Below are 24,314 nucleotides of genomic sequence, written 5' to 3'. Positions count from 1 at the left end.
TGAGTTGCAAGCGACTCAACTGCACATAACAACAACAAAGTTTAAGACTTGAATTGATATAAGTATACTCACGTGACTTTTAACATACTTTCAAAGAAAGACTTTTATTATATCAATGCAAATTACTTGTTTCTAAACTTAAAAATTAGTTATGTATAATTCTTTACAAAAAACAGCAAACAGTCCAAATTTACTGACTTATTCTGTGATGACAAGTGGTTGTCAGTAATGTCTATCCAGCCATATTTTTTAAATATGCATAATGGGTTCCTTCAAAATAAAAGTGGCAATTTAACAATGCATTAGAAAGTCTTTTGAAGCAAGCAGTTTTAAAATGCTTATTTGAAAATCTTTGCAGTGTTATGAGATTTTGTTGCCAAAAACTGTAGACATTTGCATAACAATGCATTTTAGACTCGGAAATAAATTTTCCAAACTATTTTAAAATATTAAGCATGAAGAATTTTAGTGAATTTTTAACCTATTTCTTTTAAATCCCAAGATGACAAACTTTACAATTAGTATTCTAACACTGATTTATATTAGGTAAAGATAAAAAGCTATGCACTGCATTCTTACATAAACCTTTTGAAAACTGGTGGATGGAATTGAAAGAATAAGCAATGTCATTTAGCAAACACAACAAACAATCTATCTTCAGTGTGGATTGGCATATCTTTTTAAGACATCTATTTAAATAATTATGTGCATTAAGACCAAGTATAATAATAAACTAAACTTAAAGATCTCTGAATCACTGCATTACTACTAAGTATTAATGATTTTTTAAATGTTTATACATATTCAATAATACCACTCATTAATTTTTTTAAATGTAAAGCAGTTGATACAGTCAGTTCTCATCAATCACCATAGTGGCATTGTGTAAAGTCATTGCAAACATTAAATAAACCGATACTGAATTCCGAGGAGATATACAAGTTTGGGTTCTTCAAACCTCTGGTCACAAAATTTTCATCTACTGATCAACATATAACCTTTATATGAGTTTCTGTTTAAAGATACCTTATTTAATATAGTTTTTATTCAGTAACATTGACCTTATGCCCAAAAGCTCTATAACTGACATCTGAATAGAGCTTTATCTCACACAAATGTTCTCTCTTTAACACACATTACAGTACAGCTTTATTGTTCTTAGTAACACTAGATAGCATTTAAAACTACATTTGAAAATAATTTTTTTTTTAAACCCTACATTTGGGGTAATTTGAAATAGCAAAATCACCAGCAAAAAAACACAAAATTATGAAGAGTATATCACTAAATATTTTATAAAAAGGACACTTGTTTATATTATCGGAAGGCAAGGCATTACCTTGTCTGACCTTAGAGGGGAGCATGTGCATCAAGCAACTACATTTTTTTACAGCTGTGTACACCTGTGAATGATCAAAACAGCACCCCAAAATAATATTGATTTGGGGCTACAAATAAATCTTAATGAGAAGGCAAATTTGCAAATACAGAATCTGTGAATAATGAGGACTGAATAGATAGGTCTTCCAGTAATATTATATCTATTATTGTTATGTGCCATCAAATCACTTGCGACTCAGAGACCCTAAGAACAACAGCTCTGAATCCTGCTCTATTCTGTGACAACCTTTTTGTCTCTGACATGCCTACTCTCATTACTCCAGACACTGAATCAATCCATCTCATCAAGGGTCTTCCTCTCTTGCCCTATCCCTCCCCCCTCCCAAGCATAATGTTCCTTTCTGAGAACTGGTCCCGCCTTGCAACATGTCCAAAGTATGTCATGCGAAGCCTCAGAATCATTGCCTCCAAGGAGTAGCCTGGTTTCACCCTCTTTAGGACAAACTTGTTTGTTCTCCTGGTAGTCCATGGTGTATTCAACACTCTTCTCCAGAACCGCAGCTCAAAGGAATCATTTTTCTTTTTATCAACCCTGGTCACTGTCCAGCTTTCTGAAATATAGCAAGTAATTGTGAAGACTATGGCCTGGATTAGATTCACTTAAGTCTCCAGATTGACATCATTGCTCTTCAGTACCCTGGAAAGGTCCCTGACAGCAGATTTTTCCCAATGCAATTCATCTTCTGATTTATCATTATATAATAACATAATTTTAATCATTGTCTCACATTTATATCCTTCTAAGTCTAACAAAAGTTATATATGGTAATAAATTTATACACATATCCCAGGGTGAATGTGATAAATATTTTTCCTAATAAAATATAATAAAAAAAGTTTGAAGGCCATTGTCTTAATGTCTTTTCTTTCTAACAGTAATTAAATCAATTCTTATAACAAAGAGAACAAAAGAAAAACTTTAAAATAAAAAAATCCTGGTGAATTTTAATATATTGAGAAACTACTATTAAGATACAACTTCAAGTACTGTGAATAGACAGTAAGTAATTCAGAAATAGGTCAAGAGTTACTGAGACAGATACGGAAAACCTAAATACATGCTACAATGATCTGGATCAGTTATGAAAGCAGTCAGAGTAATTTTAAAATCCAGCTCAAGATGTAGACTCAGATCTCAATACATTCTTCAAAAAAATATTTTCCAGTCTCCTAGATCCTGAGGCAATTCTTGTGTTCAATTTCATTTAGAAATGATTTTGTTCATAGACCATTCCCTTCCCTTCTGAAATGCTCCTAAGGTGTTTTTTTTTCTTTGGTCACCTGCCACTTACCTCTTTCCAACATCAGGCCTGCTATTCTCTTTTAACATACCCTAACTGACCAACACACTGACAACATTTAAAAAGTGAGAAGTTGTAAGTAAAGAAGTTTAAAGTGAAAACTTCATAACCTAGAAATGCATGATTTCTTCCAGTATTTAGAAGTGGAGACTGCTAACGACCAGCAATATCCATTATACCATGACGAGTGTCTCCTCTAATGATACTGACATTCACACACAAATCACTTGGACATTTTCATTGTTTCCAACTCTTTGCTATTGTAAACAGCACTGGCAAAGGGATATTTTTCTTCTGTTTTGTCTTTCCTTGGTTATTTGTGACCAAACTCCTACTACTGATGCTGTCCATAACTTCAATGCTTTAGCAAGATCAAAAGTGTAAGCCAACATATGCGTTTTATAGATTCTCTGTTTGTTGAGCTTTATTAAATCACTAACCCTCTTTCTACAACATTTTCAAATAAGATTCATGATTTAGTTGTCAGTTTTCTCAAGTTGCTGAATAGAAAGCAAATAGATATAATAATATAGGTGAGATATATAGTCATGAAAGTTATCCATTTCATCCTAATCTCTGTTGATCAGAGTAGAGGCAATATTTCTTTGAAAGCTCTAAAACAACACAAAAAGCCAGAAAATTAATAACCAGGATTCAATGAGAATAAATCAACTCTCCAAAAGGAGAAAGAGTTTCCTTCAATATAACCATCTAGTAAAATAATGAAATGTGTTATAAGGAAACAAAAACTACACCAAGATTATTAGAGGCAAGCAGCAAACGTAAAGTGAAAATTCCCTTGTTTCTAGACAGACTGCTTATTGAACCAGCCAGGAGCACCACTGAAACAAGGCTGTATAGAAATGAGCACACACAGATCAATATCCACAATACGACACCAGTGCAGGGGGGAAAGAGATCCACTCTGGCTAAACACAAAGCTCAGTGGCTCTACAGAGATAATAATAAAGCAAACAATATTCACCAGATCAGTGGCTGAGTGTCATATAGTTATAAATGCTAGGATCTCCCAAAAAAAGAAGTAAACTAAGCCAATGCAAAACAAAACCCTTATTGTCTTTAAGGAGGTTCTAATTCATAGCTAATCTTTCATAATGTTTACAAGGATATAAATCTTTACAGGAGGAGACTGCATATCTTTCTCCCTTGGAGTTGCTGGGGGATTTGAGCTAAATGCGCCTTTCAGTAAAGAGCCTGGCATGTTATCCACTATGCTACGAGGATTTCTCAAAGGCAAACAGAGTTTAAAATGTTGAAAGCCTTATAAATGAATAAGGACAAGGGGCAAAAGGAGTACCTTCAATTTTGTGAGTTAACAAGGGAAAATCATGCATTTTTAAGTATTTTAAAAAGTGGAGTATGAGAGAAGAGAGGAAAAGGTGGCTGGAGAGGGAGGCTGTTTGGGATTTTTGGCAAAATGTAGGATTAGGTATGGGGATGTGTGGTAATGCATGTAGGGGTACTGTGGGGGATTGGGAGTCATGATGGGATCTGCAGGATGTCAGGAATTATGAAGCTTCTGGAGGTTTGGCGTGAGAGAGTTAAAAGCTAGAAAATAAAAGGCACAATGGAAGATGGGTGTGTGGGGTATGGAATGGTGTATGGTCATCCTAGGGACTGTCAAAGGTTTTGTAGGGCTGTGTGGAGGTATGAGCAGAGGTATATAAATGTTTTTTTGTTTGTGTAATGACACAAATAATTGCTTGCTATTACATTTTCTTTTTACTTAATTCTTTATCCTAAAATTATGCTGTGTATGACTATTTCTTATAAATAGCAAAAATTAAAGATAGAGAATACTACATGTGTCTGAATTTCCCCTGTAATTTAAATAAATCGAGCAGACTTCCTTCACAAATTCACAAACATTTACTTGGAACTTTAAAATCAGGAACTTTACTGTCCACCTGTTTTATAGCTTTTTGGAACCTGAGAGACACATTACTGAAAATTAAATCATCAGTTTTTTATTATTGCTATGTGCTGTTGAGTTGCTTGTGACTCATAGCAATCTTATGTACAGCATCTTGAACCCTGCTCTATCCTGTACCAACCTCTGAAAAGTCTACCCTCATTACTCCAGTCACCTGATCAATCCATCTCATCAAGGGTCTTCCTCTCTTGCACTGTCCATCCAACGTCCCAAGCATGACATCCCTTTCCAAGGACTGATCACTCCTTGCAACATGTCCAAAGTATGTCAGACAAAGCCTCAGTATCCTCGCCTCCAAGAAGAAGCCTGGTTTCATCCTCTCCAAGGTGAACCTCTTGTTTTCCTGGCAGTCTATTCAATACTCTTCTCCAGCACCACAGTTCAAAGACATCAATTTTCTTTCTAACAGCCCAAGTCATTGTCCAGCTTTCTGAAGCATAGAAAGTAATTGCAGAGACTATGGCCTGGATCAGGTGCACCTGAGTCTCCAGACTGACATTGTTGTTCTTCAGTACTCTGGAGAGATACCTGGCAGTAGACTTTCCCAATACAATTCAGTACATCATCATATTTCATCTCTAAGTGAAAGCCTTATTTCCAGAGTATGATAATGGCTCCTGCTCCTTATCAACCACTGTCCTGTCAAAAGAAGACTATATAGGAGTTGAAAATCAAAAGCATGCACATAGGCTCCTACGTTTTCTTTCCAGGTTCCAGTACAGAGTTTTCTCCTTAATTGCCAAATTGCCCTGCCACACTTTCCCTACTGCTTTTCTGACAGATGGCAGTGTCTGAACGAATACCATCAATGTTTCAACAAACATCACATTCTATAAAGCTATGCACAATCTGGTTGGCCCATCCTAGAATAGGTTTTTCACTTCATTGCTATTTTAAAATTCTATTCCATTTTGAAGAATAAGGTCAGCCATTAAATGAAGTGAAACTTCAGACAGAATTTTAGTTTTAGCCCTCTCTTGGTGCCTAAATAATTACTGAAAACGAGTTTTATTCTCTAGTTTTCTTTCCGTTCTTCTGGCAGGATTGAGAGCTACAAAGTGAGAATTTTTTTCCCCCTCCCCAGCAAGAAGCCTCTCTTTCACTACCCACACAAATTCAATACAATCAAAAACAGAGCATTCCTGAGATTTTTGTTTCAGAGGATTTCATTTTCATGTTCTTACCTCCGAATTGTTAAGTTGGCATTTATGAGTTCCTGAAAACCAGCCATCACTTGAGCATTGGTCAATATCCACCTTCTGAAGATTTATGTCCACTTTCATGACACCCCTTAAAAACAGAGAGAAAGAAAATAAAGGAAAAACAATAAATTAGTATTTGTTGTTGTTTTGTGATGTCAAGTTGCTTGAACGATAGCCCTGAACCCTGATCTAACCTGTGCCAACTCTGCTGTCTCTGACACATCTACTCTCATTACCCCAGTCACTGAATCAATCCATCTCATTGAGGGTCTTCCTCTCTTACACTGTCCTTCCACCCTTCCAAGCATGATGTCCCTCTCTTAAGTACTGGTCAATTCTTTCAACATGCCCACAGTATGTCAGACAAACCCTCAGAATTCTTGCCTCCAAGGAGCAGCATGATTTCCAAGGAGCAGCATGATTTAAGCCTCTCTAGGACAAACCTGGTTTTTCCCTTGACAGACCATGGCATATTCAATATTGAACCATTGTATTTTCCAACTCTGTATTATACCCTGGAAATTAGACAATGTAGAAAAGACTCAAAATTTCCTAACTGCCCACTCATATTCACCTAAAATATACCAAGGGAAGATAGAAAGGGGCTCAATAGTAGGTGCAAGTTATATTTTAGTCCCAAAGTAGAGGCTCTGTATTTGTTCAATACTCTATTTTCAACTCCAAGCATAATATCACAGTTAACTCATTGCCATCAAGTTGATGCTGATTCATAACGGTGACCCTCCTTCAGGAGGGTATGTTTCTGAGACTGTCAATCTTACTGAGCAGGAGAAGACTGCTCATCTTTCTCCCTTCAAGCTATAGTGGTTTTGAACCACTGTAGACACATGGAATTTTGGTTAACAGTACAACAGTCTAAGGACTAGGCTTAGCACAGAATAAAACCTGTCACCATTTAATTACTTTAGACTCAGAATAACTCTAAAAGACAAAAGATAATTGCTCCATAGGAGTTCTATAGGATTTATGAAAGGAGACTGCATCATCTTTCACCAATGGAATAGCTGACGGTTTGAGTGTCCAACCTTTAAATTAACCAACAAAGATCCCTGGGACACAGTAGGGTTCTCAGTAAATAACTGTTGACTGACTAAACTCCAGACGTGGAAGCAAAGTTGTTTCTGAAATAATACCTACTTCAATGTCCCTTCTATTAATGCAACTTAAAAAAAAATCTCTTATTTCAGTACTTTCTACTCTTGTTTCTCATTATAGGGCCAATAACAGGCAGGTTAGAGGTCAGGACTGAAAGTTAATGTATTTTAAAAAGTCATTCTTTTCTTTGATCTTCCAACTTAATGGTATTAACTTAAGGTCTCCCTGTGTTCCAACAAGATACGGAGATTTACACCATCTACAAAAGTCCAGATTAATATTTTTCATCTGGAAACTAAAACACTGAATGTCACAATGCCATTTGAGAAAAATAACTGATAAAAAGAGTTTATAAATTCAGAGCCAGTTAAAGGCAAAATGGTAAGCAAAGGTTCAAATTTGTCCAAAATTATATGCAACTTTTTCCAATTAATCTCCCAACATTTTCCCAAGATGACTCCCTTCTTTTGTCACCTTTACTGCTACAATGAGCAGTAGCAAAAACACCTGTCCAAACTGAATTGTCACATCTGGACTTGAGAAGAAAAAATATAGTGTTCCCTGGACCTTGAAGCCTCAAATTTTAGAAGATATTTATTTTGTTGAGGGTTGATTTTGGTTTTTTGTTTGTTTTACAAACAAGTAGAAAACAATCACTAAAGTAAACAAACACCTTTCAAGGTATCAGTTTAAACTTTTTGTCCATTCATATTACTTAAATCAGTACAATCATGCATTTACACTCAAAATTCTTAAAGAATTGCTTTAATAATAAGAAAATAAATCAATATTCTAGAATAAATAGAAATAAAATTATAAAACCAATAGAATTTAAATGAGTGCCATTTCTTTAAATGATAGCACTTTGCCAAAACTAAAACACTTTTCCAAAAAGAGATGTGGTATTACTAATTCAGTAAGTTGATTGCTGTTGGTTGTCATGAAGTCAATTATAATTTACTGAAACCCAAAGTTTTCAGAGTAAAACTTCTCTGATCGTGATCAAGATCAAGACCGTGATCCTCTGAAGGTTTCCTTCTGAAGAGCAATCAGGCCACCTTTGAGGCTTCACTAGTTGAGTCTGAACTGCCAACCCTTTGATTAGCAGTCCAGCACTTAACCATTTATGCCACCCAGGGACTCCTGAGCAAGCCTATATTGCCACTTGTCATGATTCATTTCTTTCATCTCTTTTTTCCTCTTAAACTATGAAACCTTCTAACAAAGTGTCTAGTGTTGTTTGACATAATTGGGAGTAAATAAATAATTTCATATTTCTAGTTTGCCTCTGAGTTTGTTTTTCTCCTTAACCTATGATGAAGTACCCCCACAGAACTACTAGTGGGTTACACTGCTAATCCAAAGGCCTCTCTAGTAGTTCAAATCTCTTGTGGGATCTGTGGGAGACAGAAGTTCAAACTCCTCCCAGATGATTTATAACCTCCCAGAAACCCACTGGACGGTCAGCTATGAGTCGATGCCATCTCCACAGCAATGAGCTTTTGTTGGGGTTTTTATTCTTGCTTATTAATGCTTACAGAGGTCAAGAATATTTCCAGGCCATGGTTCACACTGATAAATGCTCATTGAATGAATGGAAATGATGAATATTTCTTCTTCAAAAAGTATAAAGTAGAATTTATATTATTAAAGTGAGCTTGCCTGATTGGCAGCAAGTTACACTGTTATCCCAAAGGCCTTGTATCTCTTTCCTCCCATTAAGATTTATTGTCTTGGAAACACCATAGAGGGTTGCTATGAGTTGGACTCTTTACAGCAGTGAGTTGTGTTGTTTCTGTTGTTGTTGTTGTTGTCATTGATTTTATGTGGAATAAAATTCTATTGAAAGTCCTTGCAGTGAAGTCAGCTGGCAAATGTACTATAATCCAAATGACAGCCTTCCAATTTCCCCAGACTTTATCAACCATTCTTCATTGAATATCTCAATTCTTTTTTAAAAAAACAACTTTTATTTTTTAGTTTTCTGGGAGAGCAGGGCCCATGTGGTTCACCTTAGTATTCTCCATATCTTCTCTTACAGTGATCGCCCCTTATCAGACAATTCTAAATACTTGTTAAAAGAGTAAAGGAGCAAATTCAGACATTAAGTTACCTGGAAATCCAATTATTTATCACATGTTTTTGTTGTTGTACACCATCAAGTTGGAACCCTCCCAGAGCTGACCCTCCAGTAGGTTTTCAGAGGCAGTTAATAACATGGAAGGAGATTGTCCGTCTCCCACAGAGCAGCTGGTGGCCTCAAACCCTATGCCTTCAGGATTACAGCACCAATAATCATAATTTGGTATAGCTATCAACCCCTATTATTGGCTTCTTTTTCCTTATGTACTAACCCACATTTTTTCACATCAATAGCTCACTGTCCAGGTGTAGCTGGCATCTGTCTCGTCCCAACTCTACAAACACAGACACAAAGCTTTTCTTCGAACTAACAGTCTTAAGGTAGAGTGCACAGGCTAACTTATACATAGGACGTTGTTGCATTTTGCAGTGTCATGTTGTATAACTGTTTGTCTAACACAAAATGGATAAGGAAAATAATCAGCCCACAAAAAAAAAAAGGTGTTCACTACAGACTCATTCATATGCACAAATAAGCCTGTGTTCACTTTATTTATTAGGTAATCTTCCCCAATTTTTGCAAAACAGCTGACATCTTTACAAAACAGTCCAGCTCATGAGGACTTGGGAGTCTGTCACTGGGAAATTTGAGAGGCTATGATTACTGTCCCTTTCTTAGAGAGAAACTCAGCTTCAGAAACCGCTCTCTCACTAGTTGAGAGCTTTCCTCTCGATTCCAGGTTCATATCCAGCAAACAAAAAGTCACCATACGCTTCAAACTCAGCTCACGAAGCGTTCCAGGTTTTGCGTAAAACCATCGATGGTAATGAGCCACGCGTTTACCAGCTGGGAAATCAGCACTGACTCGCCTTCATTAGCGACACTACCTTGACGCTTGGAGACCTCTAAAGCCCTCAGGAAAGCACTACTGACTTCCTGCAGGGAAAGCGGAGGTTTGGGAGATCAAACTGAAAGAGAACGTTCTTTAAGGGGAAAAAATATCCTGTCACATGGGACACAAGGAACGAAGCACCAAAATGTCCCTTATATTGCCCTATCAGCCAGGCCTGGTGACACAGGTTCAACCAGGTGGAGACACACCGTGCCTGGGCCCAGTGTCCCATGAGATGAGGCCTCTTGAGAGCAGAAATGCTGCTCTCACATCCTGTGAGCAAGAAGTGTGGAAGCTCCGAGGGAGGGAAGGGAAGTGGCATCTGTTCTGTGGTGTGAGGAAATCCAAGCAAGAAAAAGAACTATTATATAGACTCAGGAGAATAAAAAACACAGCAGATAATAGCCCCAGACACCTAAGTGTCCAACTATTCTGGACACTAGCATTTTCTCTACTTGTAGTTTCCTTCTACTTAAGTTTCAAACATCTGAAACTCAACAAATCTAAAACTAGACTGCTCCTCTATCCATCAAACCTAAGATTCCCATTCTCTCTTCTCTCTCTCTCTCTCCCTCCCTCCCAGTTACCTAAGTATGTAAGTATGTAATGTTTTTGTTATGAAATTCTCTGCTCCCAAATCAAAACAACCACTACACTGCACAGTTCCTACTACTCTGCCTACTTCTAATATACAGATCCTTCCCTCACTCTTTCCACTGCCACCCTGTTTGGCTTCTTTTCAAGAGATGATATTTCATAATTTCTACAATTCGTACCTATACCACCATGAAAAAATTTATTATGCCAATATCAAAAATTTTTAAAAATCTGTTCAAGGGAAGATATAACATTATGGACAAAGTTAATTGAAAGATGACAGATTGTGTGATTTGTACAATATCTAACATTTACAAGGAAAGAAAACTAAGAATATACGAGGATCTCTTGCAATTCACTAAAATTATAAATAGCGAATAGAAAATAAGCAAAAGCTGTAAACAGGCAATGTACAGAAAAGTAAAGCCACCAGGCCAAGGAGCCTATAATTCGTGCTCAAAATCATTAGGAATCTAAGAAATGAACATTAAAATAATAACACCACTACACATTCATTAAAATTAGTCATTACTGTCCAGTTAGAAACAACTCATAGCTAATCCTCCAGCAGGTTTTTGGAGGTTATTAATTGTATAGGATGAGATTTTCCATCTTCACCAGATTAACTGGTAGATTGAATCCAGCAGCACATCTTTCTGTAGACTGTTCCACCAGAGCACCTCTCGCATTCATTAGTTGTTGCTTTTATGTATCCTGAGTTGCAACAGACTCATAGTTGACACTCCAATAGGTTTTTAGAAGCAGTTAATTGCAAGAGAGATTGTCCATCTTTTCTCTCACAGAGCACCAAGCAGATTTGAACCATGTGACTTTGGGTTGACAGAACAATGCCTTACCAAAAATTATAAAATTGCGTAATGCCAATTGTTGGCAGTAATGTGATGCTGTGGAAGCCCTTAGGCCCTCCTATTAAACATGTAGACTAATCAAGCTAATGTAGAGCAATCTTGCATTATTGAGTAAAAGTAAATATGCCTCTACCCTATGACCCAGCAATCCTGCTCTTGAATGTATTTTTCAGATAACTTCCCACTCTAGCTTATTAATGAGTCAGTAAGTTTACCAACTTGCCACTGTTAGGTGCCATCAAATTGATTCTAACTCACAATGACCTCAAACAGCAGAGTGTAATTGCTTCATCCACTTTGCTATGCTGTAAACTTTACAGAAGCAGGTAGCCAGGTTTTTATCATGATTTGGTTAATAGCCAAATGCTTAAATGTTGTATGACCATGGATCCTTTAAATTTATGGTAATGTTTTTACAATGGCAAGAAATTGAAGACACTATGGAATTTGTCACTATGTGACAGCAAAGAAAATGGACTAAGTATATGTAGCAACACAAAGAGATTTCAAAATAGAGTGGTGTTGGGAAAGAATCTATAGTAATCATTTTAACTAAAATGATTTAGTTTGTATATTGGCTGCATATGGAAGTGGGATGAAGACAGAGAGATGAGACTTTTGTTAAAAGGAAGTGCAATTTCCTTTCTGTTACCATCAAACTGTAAAACATTCTAGAGTTAAATTTCAGTGACCTTAAGGTTTACCTGAAGTCATTTTTGTACAACTTCAGAGCCTCTCATCCTGAGAAAATATCACTCACAAAAACACTCAGCATCACAGTCATTTAACTCAAACTCCGTAATTACAAAAGGAACAAAAGCACCAGAATACAAGTTTCCCTGGGCTCCAGTGGCACAAAAATATTTGGCAACTATACCACAGGAGCTCGGGTGGTCTAGTGCTAAGGAACTGTGTTGCCACCTCAAAGGCACATGGTTCAAGTTTGCAGCTTCTCTGCAGGAAAAAGATGGGCAATCACCTCCTGTGACTGACTCTAAATATCCACTAGAGGATGAGCTATGAGTTGGTTCTGACTTGATGGTACATAACACCTACCACTCAGAGTTGAAGTACTTTATTAACACAGCAAAGACTATAGGGAAATATGTAAGCTACTTCAAGATAAGTCTTTATTGTTGTTGCCAAGTCAACTCCAACTCATAGTGGCCTTATGTACAACAAATCAAAACCATACCTGACCGTGTCCTTTTCTCACAATCTCTGCTGGTCTTAAGTACAATGTTGCAGTCACTATGAGCCACAGTGATCTTACTGCTCAAAATTACTTTCCTATGCCAATGACTTTGGTTTTCCCCACACAGCTAGATGGGAACATGTAAATAGAATGTAAAAACTACTCATGCTGGGATTCATTAGTTTTGTATCCCACAGATTTAAATTTACCAGATTTAGCAAGAAACGATGGGAATCTCACTACCTGCAAGAAAAAGGCAGCAGAGAATTCAGTGCTCATCATCTAAGTGTAAAGATGCTTGCCACAGTTACCAGGATGTGGATGAGAGTAGCACCAGGGACAGTGGAGTTCCAGACACTGGCAGGAGACAAAGCTGACTTGGACCTGCTGCCCTACTGAGCCACAGTAAGGGGCTCATGCCCAAACTTACTGGAGAACTTGAGGAAGGCACTATAATTGCCAGGACTAAGAGAACTCTATAGCATTGACTGATAGCTGAGAAGTTAAATGCCAAAGTATCTACAAGCATGCTTAAGAAGCAGTCCTGATTGAGGAATTGTATCATGTTTCCAACCTGAATAACCTATTAACTTCCCTAATAAACGCCATTAACTAGGAGTATGATCATGTGAGTTCTGTGTGGCTACTGCAATTGAGCTTGTGGAAATAGGTTTTGTGTCATTGGTGTTGTTGATAAGAACTATTCTACTGGGAATTACCAGAGATCAGACATAACTGTCCACACTTTGCTCATATACTTTTTACGTTGTATAAATCCATTTTGATGAGGGTCTTTCTCTTTTTCCCTGACCTTCCACCTTTCCAAGCATGATATCCCTTCCCAAAGACTAGCCTTTCCTGGTAAAATATCTAAAGAATGTTAAATGAAGTCTGACAATCTTTACTTTTAAGGAGTACACAGGCTTCCCTTCTTACAAAACAAGTTTGTCTATGGTATATTCAATACTCTTCACCAACACTACAATTCTATGACTTATCAAAGGATAAGGCTAACTGTTCCTTTAACACAACTATAAATAGAGTAATCAATGATAAGAGTCAAAATGACAGACAGAATTTAGAAATAAGTATTTTTAAGAAACCAAACAAACCACTGAAAGATGCTCAGTATGTCTATAATACTTGTCAGGTATAGAGAAATTTCTATCTCAGAAACTGGTTATTACATTAAATCTAAGGGGTAATTATTGTGATTCTCACTTTACAGATAAATATATTCTGTGGTGCGATGCCATCAGTTGAATATGACTCATAGTGACTCTGTGAACAACAGATTGAAACCTTGTTACACCACCATCACAATCTCTACCAAGCTCAAGCCCATTGTGGTAGTCACTCCAAATTTTACTGGTCTTGCTTTCTTTTCTTACCCTCTCCCTTTTCCAGTATGTCTTTTTTCTTGGGCCTGGCTCTTTCTGTCAATATTCTCCAAGTATGTTAGAAGTTTCATCATCCTTGTCTTTTAGGAGCACCCTAGTTGCAACTCCTTCAACACATATTTGTTTGTCCTTTTGACAGTCCATTCAATATTTGACAGACCTATTCAATATTCTTTGACGGCACCACAATTCAAAGGTATGGATTCCTCTTCAGTCTTCCTTATTCTGATCCAAATTTCAGATACATAGAAAGCAATTTAAGATGCCATGGCTTGGCTCAGGTGTGCCTTAGTCTTAAACTGACATCTCCATTCTTCAACATTAAAAGAAGTTTTTACAGCAAATTTACCCAATGCAATACATCTGTTGATTTATTGGTTGCTGCTGCTATGGATGGTGATTATAGATTCAAGTAAAACAAAATTATTGGCCATTTCAATCTTTTCTCCATCTACCATGATGCTGCCTTCTGGTCCAGTCGTGGAAACTGTTGCTTTCTTGATGCTGAGATGTAATTCATATTCAAGTCTGTGTAGCCTTTAATATTCAGTAAATGCTTCAAGTCTTCTCCTATATTTATTTGCTCGGCATACAAATTAAACAGGTATCAGGAAAAGATACAGTTCTGATGCACACCTTTTCTGATTTTCAACTATGCAGTACTCCCTTGCTCTGTTCAAACAATTGCTTCTTGTTCTACGTATAGGTTTCTCATTATCACAACTAAGGGAACTCTAGAGGTATCATAATTTAGGGAGAACTGTACTGCAAACACACAGGTCATGCCTCTTTAGTGGTTCAAATCCATCAGTTGTTTCACATGAGAAAGATGGAAAAATATCTCATTTAATTTATAACTTTGGAAACGAGTTGGAAAGGCAGTTATGAGTCTGTTCTATACTGACAGCAATGAGTTGGAAGGTTTTAAAAAAAAAAAAATAGGTTCTAACAGGTATTAAATGACTCATATGAAATTGAAAACTAAAAATTATTTGGTTACGCTATGTATCATGATTATTTGTCTATATTCAGCAGAAATAGTTTCACGCTCAAGATGCCAAAATACTAATAAATTTATACATAGATGCATCTCGGCTGAAAGTGGGAAATATCAGAGGAATGTATACCTGTGTTTTATTGACTATGCAAAGGTGTTTGACTGTGTGGATCATAACAAACTATGGCTGACTCTGAGAAGAATGGGAATCCCAGAACACTTGATTGCGCTAAAGAGAAACCTATACTTGGACCAGGAGGCAGTCGTCTGAACAGAGCACGGAAACACTGCATGGTTCAAAACTGGGAAGGGCGTATGCCAGGGATGTGTCCTATCTCCATACCTTTTCAACCCATATGCAGAACAGATTATCCTGGAGGCTGGGTTCTATGAGGAGAAATGTGCGGTCAAGATTGGTGGACGATCTATCAACAATCTGCGTTATGCAGATGACACAACCCTGCTTGCTGAAACTGAGGAGGACCTGAAGTGCTTGCTGCAGAGGGTAAAGGACTGCAGCCTCCAATATGGATTGAGGCTCAATGTCAAGAAGACAAAGATTCTCACCACTGGGTCAATTGACAGCATCAGGATGGATGGTGAAGAGATTGAGATTGTACACAGCTTTAGTTTGCTTGGCTCCACAGTCAACACTCTCAGCACCAGTAGCCAGGAAATTAAAAGACATATTGTCATGACAAAGTCTGCTGTTAGGGATCTCTCCAAAGTACTGAAGAGCAATGGTGTCTCTCTAGAGACTAAAGTGCACCTGATACAGGCCATGACCTTTGCAATCACTTGTTATGCATCAGAGAGTTGGACAATAACTAAGGAGGATAGAAGGAGAATTGATGCCTTTGAGCTGTGGTGCTGGAGAAGAGTATTGAATGTACCATGGACTGCTAGGAAAACAAACAGATTCATCCTGGAAAGGGTTAAACCGGGTGGCTCCTTGGAGGCAAGGCTTCTGAGGCTCCATCTAACATACTTTGGACATGTTGTAAGGAGGGACTGGTCCTTAGAGAGGGACATCATGCTCGGGAGGGTGGAGGGACAGCGCAGGAGGTGAAGGCCCTCTATGAGGTGGATTATTGATTCAGTGACTGGGGTAACTGGGATGGGTGTATCAGAGACGGTGTGATTGACACAAAACAGAGCAGAGTTTAGGGCTGTTGTACATAGGGTTGCTATGAGTCGCAAGCGACTCGACGGCACATAACAAGAACATATATGTTGTTGTGTACCATCAAGTTGCAACCAACAAATAGTGGACCCTCCAGCAGGTTTTCAGAGGCAGTTAATTCCACGGGAGGAGGGAGAGAGAGAATGAGAATGAGAATGAACGAATACACTTAATGGTCTATACCTGATGACTCTATGAGTTATCTAGATTAAATAGTCTTACTCTATGAGTAAGACTCCAAGCTTGATGATGTTACAGAAATAAAGCAAGTTTTTCCACTTAATGTTGTATTGGAGAGAGGTGGAGCTCTTGGTAATGTAGTCCATAATGAGTTGTACCATTAAACCAAATGTGTCCAGTAGTTCAAACCCACCAAAAGATCCACAAGATAAAATTACATAGTCTCCTCCCTTAGAATCACAACCTTAGAAATCTACTGGAGGGTCACTATGAATCAGAATTAACTAAAATTAATTATAGACAGTTTTAATAAAAATTAATCTTAGAAAGTTTTTATTTCTTTTAATGAGTGGGGGGGGAAATTAATGAAACAATTTACTCATTCACTCTAAATACATTGAAGATTGATTATGCTAATTGCAATTTAGATATGGAGTAGAGGAAATAATCAATATCATATTATTGGAGTTGCTGTTGTTGACATACCCCTTGAGTCAGAATTGACTCAGATGATCCTCCAGTGAGCTTTAAGAAGCTGCGAAGTGCAATGGAGGAGGTTTCCTATCTTTCTGCAAAAGAGAAGCCAATGCATTAGAACCACCTGCCTTTAAGTTAGCAGTTCCAACTCCTTACCACTATGCCACCAGAGCTACCTATGGGAGTGTAGTCAACACAACAATCACTAGTGAATTAATACTGTTTCCGTTCATTTATTTGGCAGTCGACTGATATAGCATTGTGCCATTATTGATTTATATGGATATGGCCAATCTATATAGCAGATGAAGATCAGTTAAAAGTTCGTTTTTTAAAAGGAGAAAATAGATAAGTTGAGTGAAGCTCTAAAGTTGTGGATCCCAAAAAAAAAGAGATAACAGTAGAAACAATATTTCATAAAATTTATATAGAACGGAGAACTGTCTAAAAAAAAAACCAGTCCTTGAAGAAGGACGTTGCGATTGGAAGGATGGAGGGATAACACAGGAAAGAAAGACTCTGAGTGGCATGGATTGATACAGTGGGGGTTAGATGTGTTGTAGACAGACTGGCTTAGGATAGGGCAGAGTTCAGAGCTGCTGTACAAAGGGTTACTATGAGTTGTAGGTGACTTGATGGCACATAACAACAACAAAACAGGAACTGAACAACTCCTTCAATTCAACTTTCCCAGTGAGTTCCAAAGCCAATGAAATGCTCTCATGAACTTACAGATTAACTCTCAGGAAAGTAGGATTTGAAAGTACAGGGTCAGCGAAAAGAAGGAAGATCCTCAAAGAGATTGATGCAATGGCTGCAGGAATGGATTTAAGCTGACTGGGATGGGAAAATGGTGCAGGATTTTGTTCTGTTGTACATGGAGTCACTGTGTATGACTCAGAGTGGACTGGACAGCACTTAACCACCACCACAACCACAAAAAATGTAATGGTTTGCAGTTGGTGCCAAATAGTCAGGAAGTGTTAAGATGTTCTTAATACTAACAGGATGCTACACAGTTTCAATTCTTCCCTCTCTTAAATTCTGAGTCCAAACACGCAATCAAGATGTGTTAATGATATTTGGTCACTGGAATGGAAAAGGCGGAAACAATGAGAAAGGAAAGGCATCTGGAAAGTATGAAGACTTGGTGACATAAATGACTTCATTTTGTACACTCATCACCGGCTTCTTTTTTTTTTTTTGTTTTTTTTTTAAAAAAAAAGAAGACATATAGCATCTTTACACACGGACCTCACCAGATGGACTGCATAGGAATCAGATTGACTATATTTGTGGAAGCAACCAATGGAGAAGCTCAAGATCATCAGTCAAAACCAGGTGAGGTGGAACCAACAATCAATACTCACGTGCAAGTTCAAATTGAAACTGAAAAAAATGAAAATAAGCCCATGAAAACCAAAATATGATCTTGAATCTATCTCACTTGAATTTAAAAATCATCTTAAGAATAGGTTTGAAGCTGAACACCAAAGGTCAAACACCAAGTGAGTTGTGGGCTGACATCAAGGATATTATCCAAGGGGCAAGAAATAAGACACTACAAAGAGGTGGTTGTTGTTAAATGTCATCGAGTCACTTGCGACTCATAGAGACCCTATGTACAAGAGTCCTAAATGCAGCTCTATCCTGTGCCAACCTTGCCGTCTCCAACACACTCACTCCCACCACCCCAATCAAAGAATCGATCCATCTCATCGAGGATTTTCCTCTCCTGTGCGGTCTACAAAGAGGAGAAAGAAAAAAACCAAAATGGATTCTCAGAAGAGACCCTAAGAATTGCACTACAGCATCAAGAAGTCAAACAAGAGTTTGGAATGAGGGTAGCAGAGTAGAGGGGGGGTGCAGGGGGATTGTGTACCAATGAAGGAGTTTTGTTCTTTTGCTTTTCAAGGAGAAGAGCAAACTGGGGGTAGGGGTGGAGTGGGCGGGGAGAAAAGTACAACAATGAATGAATGGAAATCCACAACCTCTGTCAATGTTCATTGAAATTTAAAAAAAAAAAAGTCAAACAAAGGGAAGAGATGCTTAAGTAAAGAAGATTTCAAATGGCAACTTGAGAAAACACAGCAAACTGTTATTCAGAGACTTAGAATTGGAGAATAAAAAAGGACAAATTCAACTCAGCATATCTCAAGCAGAAAGAACTGAAAACCAATGCCTCGAGTGGCAATACTTAGAGATGTTAAGTGTAAAATCATGAGCGATCCAGAAAAATATCAAAAGAAGATGAAGGGAGTCGCTGTAGCAAAAAGAATTAGGTGACACAGAAAAATTTCAGGCACTAGCATATGATCAAGAGCCAATGATAACGTAAGAAAACTGCACTGAAGGCCTTAGCAAAAAATAAGGCCCTAGAAATCAATAAGATACCAACTGACATGTTTCAAATGACAGATGTAGCTCTGGATGTGGTCACCAGATTCTGCTAGGAAATTTGGAGGATAGTTTCTGCTGACTGACTGGAAGACATCAATATTTGTTCCCACTCCCAAGAAAGGTGATCCAATACAATGTGGAAATTATCATATAATACCTTAAGGATACTATGGGCAGAATATTGAATGATTCAGAAAGCGTTAAAAGAAGTTAGAAAGAGTATACAGCGTAATGTACCAAAAAGATTTGGCTGACACTGAAGAATTTCAAGAAACATATGCTCAAGAGGCAATGGTAAAGAAGGAGGAATTTCAAGCTGCTCTGAAGGACTTGGCAAAAAATAAATCCCCAGGAATTGACAGAATATCAATTGACATATTTCAACAGATGCTGCCCTAGATGTGCTTACCAGGTGTGCCAAGAAATCTGGAGTACAACTAACTGGCCATGTGATTGGAAGAGAACCATATTTATTTGCATTCCAAAAAAGATGACCCAACAGAGTGTGGAAATCATTGAACAGTAACACTCATATAACACACAAGCAAAATCCTGCTAAAGATTATCTAGAAACAACTGACAGAGAATTATAAAAATACATGCTGGGTTTAGTAGAGGTCTTGGCACTAGAGACATTACTGCCAATGTTAGTTGGATCTTGCCAGAAAACAGAAAGGGCCAGAAGAATGTCTATCTGTGTTTCATTGATTATGCAAAGGCATTTGACTGTGTGGATTACAACAAATTGTGGCTGACCTTGAAGAGAATGGGAATCCCAGAAAACTTAATTGTGTTTTTTGCAAAATCTATACTTGGACCAGGAAACAGTCCTTAGAACAGAGCAGGGAAACACTACATGGCTCAAAATCAGGAAAGGAGTGCATCTGGGATGCATCCTGTCTCCATACCTTTTCAACCTGTATGCAGAACAGAGCATTTGGGAAGCAGGTTTTTATGAGGAGGAATGTGGCATCAAAATTGGATGAAGACTCATCAACAACCTACATTATGCATGACACATTCTTGCTTGCTGAAACTGAAGAAAATCTGAAGTACTTGCTGCAGAAGGTCAAGGACTGTATTTTTCAATATGGATTGAAGCTCAATATCAACAAAACAAAGAATCTCACTGCTGGGTCAACTGACAGCATCATGATAGACAGAGAAAAGATTGAGGTTGTTAACAATTAACGCTTGCTCAGCTCCACAGTCAACACTCAAAACCAGCAGTCAGGAAATCAAAAGATGAATTGTTGGGAAAATCTGCTGTTGGGGACCTCTCCAGAGTGCTGGAAAGCAGTGATGTCAGTCTAGAGACTAAGTTGCACCTAATTGTTCTTTGCAATTACTTGCTATGCATTAGAAAACTTGATAATGACTAAGAATGACAGAAGAAGGATCAATGCCTTTGAGTTCTGGTGCCAGAGAAGGCTATTGAACGTACCATGGGAAAAAATAGTCTGTCTTGGAGAGGGTGAAAACAAGTTTCTCCTTGGAGGCTAGGATTTTGAAACTTCATCTCACATATTTCGGGCATGTGGCTAGGAGGACATCATGCTCGGAAGGGTGGAGGGACAGCATAGGATAAGACCCTGGGTAAGGTGGATTGATACAGTAACTGTAGTAATGGGGATTGGTGTGTCAGAATTAGTGAGACTGGCTCAGGAAAGGCAGGGTTCAGAGAGAGCTATTACATATAGGGTCACTATGGGTCGCAAGCAACTTGACAGCACATAACAACAACATCATTAATATCAAGATACTAATTTTATCAAATCTTGAGTCCAAAACTGACCAAACATGCAATCAAAATGTGTTAATGATAATTGGTGACTGGAATGCAAAAGTTGGAACCAGTGAAGAAGGAATAGTAGTTGGAAAATATGGGCTTGGTGATAGAAATGAAGCTGGAAATAGAATGAGCAAATTTTGTATTGTCAATAGTTTATTCATTGCAAACACCTTTTTTTTAAAGATACAAACAATGACTATACACTGACTTCACCTGATGGGCTGCACAAAAATTACATTGAGTACATCTATGGTAGAATTCGTTGAAGACCTCAATATTGACAGTCAAAACTAGGCCAGGGGCAGATTGTATGTCAGACCATCAATTACTCATGTGCACATTCAAGTTGAGGTCAAACAAAATTAAAATAAGTTCACAATAATCAGATATGATCTTGTATCTACTCCCATCTTAATTTCAAGGTCATTAAAAGAATAGGTTTGAAGCACTGAATGAATACCAAGGATCAAAGCCCAGATGAGTTATGAGATGATATTAAGGAAATCATAATGAATAAAGCAAAAGCTCATTACAAAGAGAGAGGAGAAAGAAAAAATTGAAATAGATGTCTGAAGAGACTTTAAAAATTGCACTAAATTGTCAAAAAACCAAAACAAAAGGAAAAGTAAAGGCCAAAGTAAAAGAGCTGAACAGAAGGTTTCAAAGAGCAGCTCAATAAGACAAAGTATTATAATGGAATTGGGCAGAAAGCTAGAATTAGAGAATAAAATGGAAAGAACTCAATCTATATTTCTCAAGCTAAGAGAACTAGAAAGAAAATTTAAGCCTCAAGTCACAATATTGAAAGATGCTATGTGTAATATATTGAATGACCCAGAGAGCACCAGAAGAATATAGAGTGAATACACAGAGTCACTGTACAAGAAAGAACTGATTGACACTGAAAAATTTCAGGAAATATCTTAATAACAAGAACCAATGATAGTGAAAGAGGAAGTAGAAGCTGCACTGAAGGTGTTGGCAAAACATAAGGCCCCAGGAATTGATAGGATACTAATTGACTTGTTTCAATTAACAGATGCAGCCCTGGAAACATTTACCGGTATATGCCAGGAAATTTGGAGGACAGCTGTCTGACTGGAAGAAGTCCATATTTGTTCTCATTCCTAAGAAAAGTAGTCCAACAAAATCTGAAGACTATCAAACTATATCATTAATATCACATACAAACAAAATACTTCCAAAAGATCATTAAAGCACAGCTGTAACAGTACATAGTTAGGGAAATACCAGAAGTTCAAGCAGGATATAAAAGATGCCAGGGATATCATTGCTGTCAAACGGATCCTGGCTGAAAGTAAAGAGTACCATGAGAATGTCTGTGTGTGTTTTAGTGACTATGAGAAGACCTTTCACCATGTGGATCATAACAAGTTATGGCCAGCATTGAGAATAATGGGAACCCCCTAGCACTTAATTGTACTCATGCAAAACCTCTACCTACAACGGGAGGCTGTTATGCGAACAGAGCAAGGAAACATTACATGGTTTAAAATTAAGAAGAGTGTGTCAGGGTTGTATTTTCTTTCCCACACCTGTTCAGTCTGTACACTGAGCAAATTATTCAAGAAGCTGGCCTCTATGAATAGGAATGTAGCATCAGGATCAGAGGGAGACTCATCAAGACCAGCATCATGCAAATGACACAAACTTGCTTGCTGAAAGTCAAAAGAACTTGAAGCACTTGCTGCACAAGGTCACACACTGCAGCCTTCAGTATGGATTACATCCCAATATCAAAAAAGCAAAAGACCTTGCCACTAGATTGATTGACAACATCATGATGGATGGAGGTCATCATCCACAATCAATACATTTGGTACCAGCAGTCAAGAGATCAGATGTATTACATTGGGAAAGTCTGCAGTCAGGGACCTCTCCAAATTATGCAGGGAGGAAAAATGATGTTAGTTTGAGGGTACCCCTGATTCAGGCCATGGTCTTTTCAGGTACTTGCTATGTATCTGAGAGCTGGACAATGATAAATATGACTGAAGAATAATTCAAACCTTTGAACTATAGTGTTGGAGAAGCCTGATGAATATCCCATAGACTGTCAAAAGAACAAACAGATATGTCATGGAGAAGGTGCTGACAAAGGGTCCCTTAGAGGCAAAGATGATTAAGCTTTGTCTCATAAAATTTAGGCATTTTACTTGGAAAGGGTATTCCTTGGAGAGGAACATCGCACTTGGAAAGGTGGAGGGATGATTAAGAAAAGAAAGACCAGGTGGATTGACACAGTGACTGCAGCAATAGGCTCATGTTGTGAGGATTGCACAGAAGAAGACAGTGTTCAGATCTGTTGTTCATAGTATCACCGTGAGTCATACTACACTCGATGACATCTAACAAAAAACAATGTGTGTGTGTGTGTGTGTGCGCGCGCGCGCGTGTGTGTGTGTGTGTGTGTGTGTGTGTGTGTGTATACACACATTCAACATATCCAGAATTTTATTCTGAAAGCAATAGTTCTGGTGGTGATTGATAGGATAAAATCACATCCATCTAGGGTATATGGGATGTGAATTTTGTTTATTATACTACAACAGCCTCGAAAGCCCAAGGAATTATTCAACTCAAAGGCTTTGCTTGCATTTTTTTCTTCTCTATTATGACACAGTAATCTGGAAACAAAGGATTTTACTCTTCATTTTAAAGTTTTTCTTTTTAGATGTATCGTGTGCTAAAATTAAAGCAAGAGTAGGAAGAAATGACCCCTAATGTTCACCAGAAAGTCACTGTCATTGTTAAGAATGTGAAAAATCAGAGGAGCAACCTGGGGGCGGGGGAGGGGGAGCGGGGAGAAAAGTGCAACAATGAATGAATGGAACTCCAAAATCTCTGTAGATGTTCATTGAAATTAATGAAAAAAAACTGTAAAAAATCAGTTAAAATAACAACAGCTACTAACCCTATTGTTATTGTTGTTGTGTACCATTAATTTGGAATCGATCCATAGCTGACCATCCCAGGAGTTTTCAGAGGCAATAAATCACACAGGAGGAGATTGCCCTTCTTCCTCCTCAAGAGCAGTTGTTGGATTCAAACCAAGAGACTTTGTGCTGGCACTGCAATTCTTCACCACTAAAGCACCAAAACTCCCTAGAGCTCCCTGCAGTAAACCTATTTGAATCCTCAGAGTCACATTTATTTCCAGTGTTCAGAAAACTTTTTACATGTATTATCTCATGAAATCTTCACAACACTGAGACACAAGAACCCATTGTGGAATAGTGACAATCCATTTCGTT

At 37.8% G+C, this 24,314-nt stretch overlaps 1 protein-coding gene across 1 annotated transcript in view; it reads right to left on the bottom strand.

The window, feature by feature from the left end:
- Window positions 1-24,314, bottom strand: part of GPR158 (G protein-coupled receptor 158) — a 570,604-nt gene that overhangs the window by 505,593 nt on the left and 40,697 nt on the right. Inside the window, 1 exon segment of the mRNA XM_006887106.1 lies at window positions 5,841-5,946. Coding sequence (XP_006887168.1) covers window positions 5,841-5,946 — 106 coding nt within the window.

Source organism: Elephantulus edwardii, unplaced genomic scaffold (assembly GCF_000299155.1).
Source record: "Elephantulus edwardii isolate Elephantulus edwardi_28Jun2011 unplaced genomic scaffold, EleEdw1.0 scaffold00054, whole genome shotgun sequence".
Classification (NCBI taxonomy): domain Eukaryota; kingdom Metazoa; phylum Chordata; class Mammalia; order Macroscelidea; family Macroscelididae; genus Elephantulus; species Elephantulus edwardii.
Note: the sequence above shows the minus strand (reverse complement) of the source record. Positions and strands in the feature narration are given on the sequence as shown.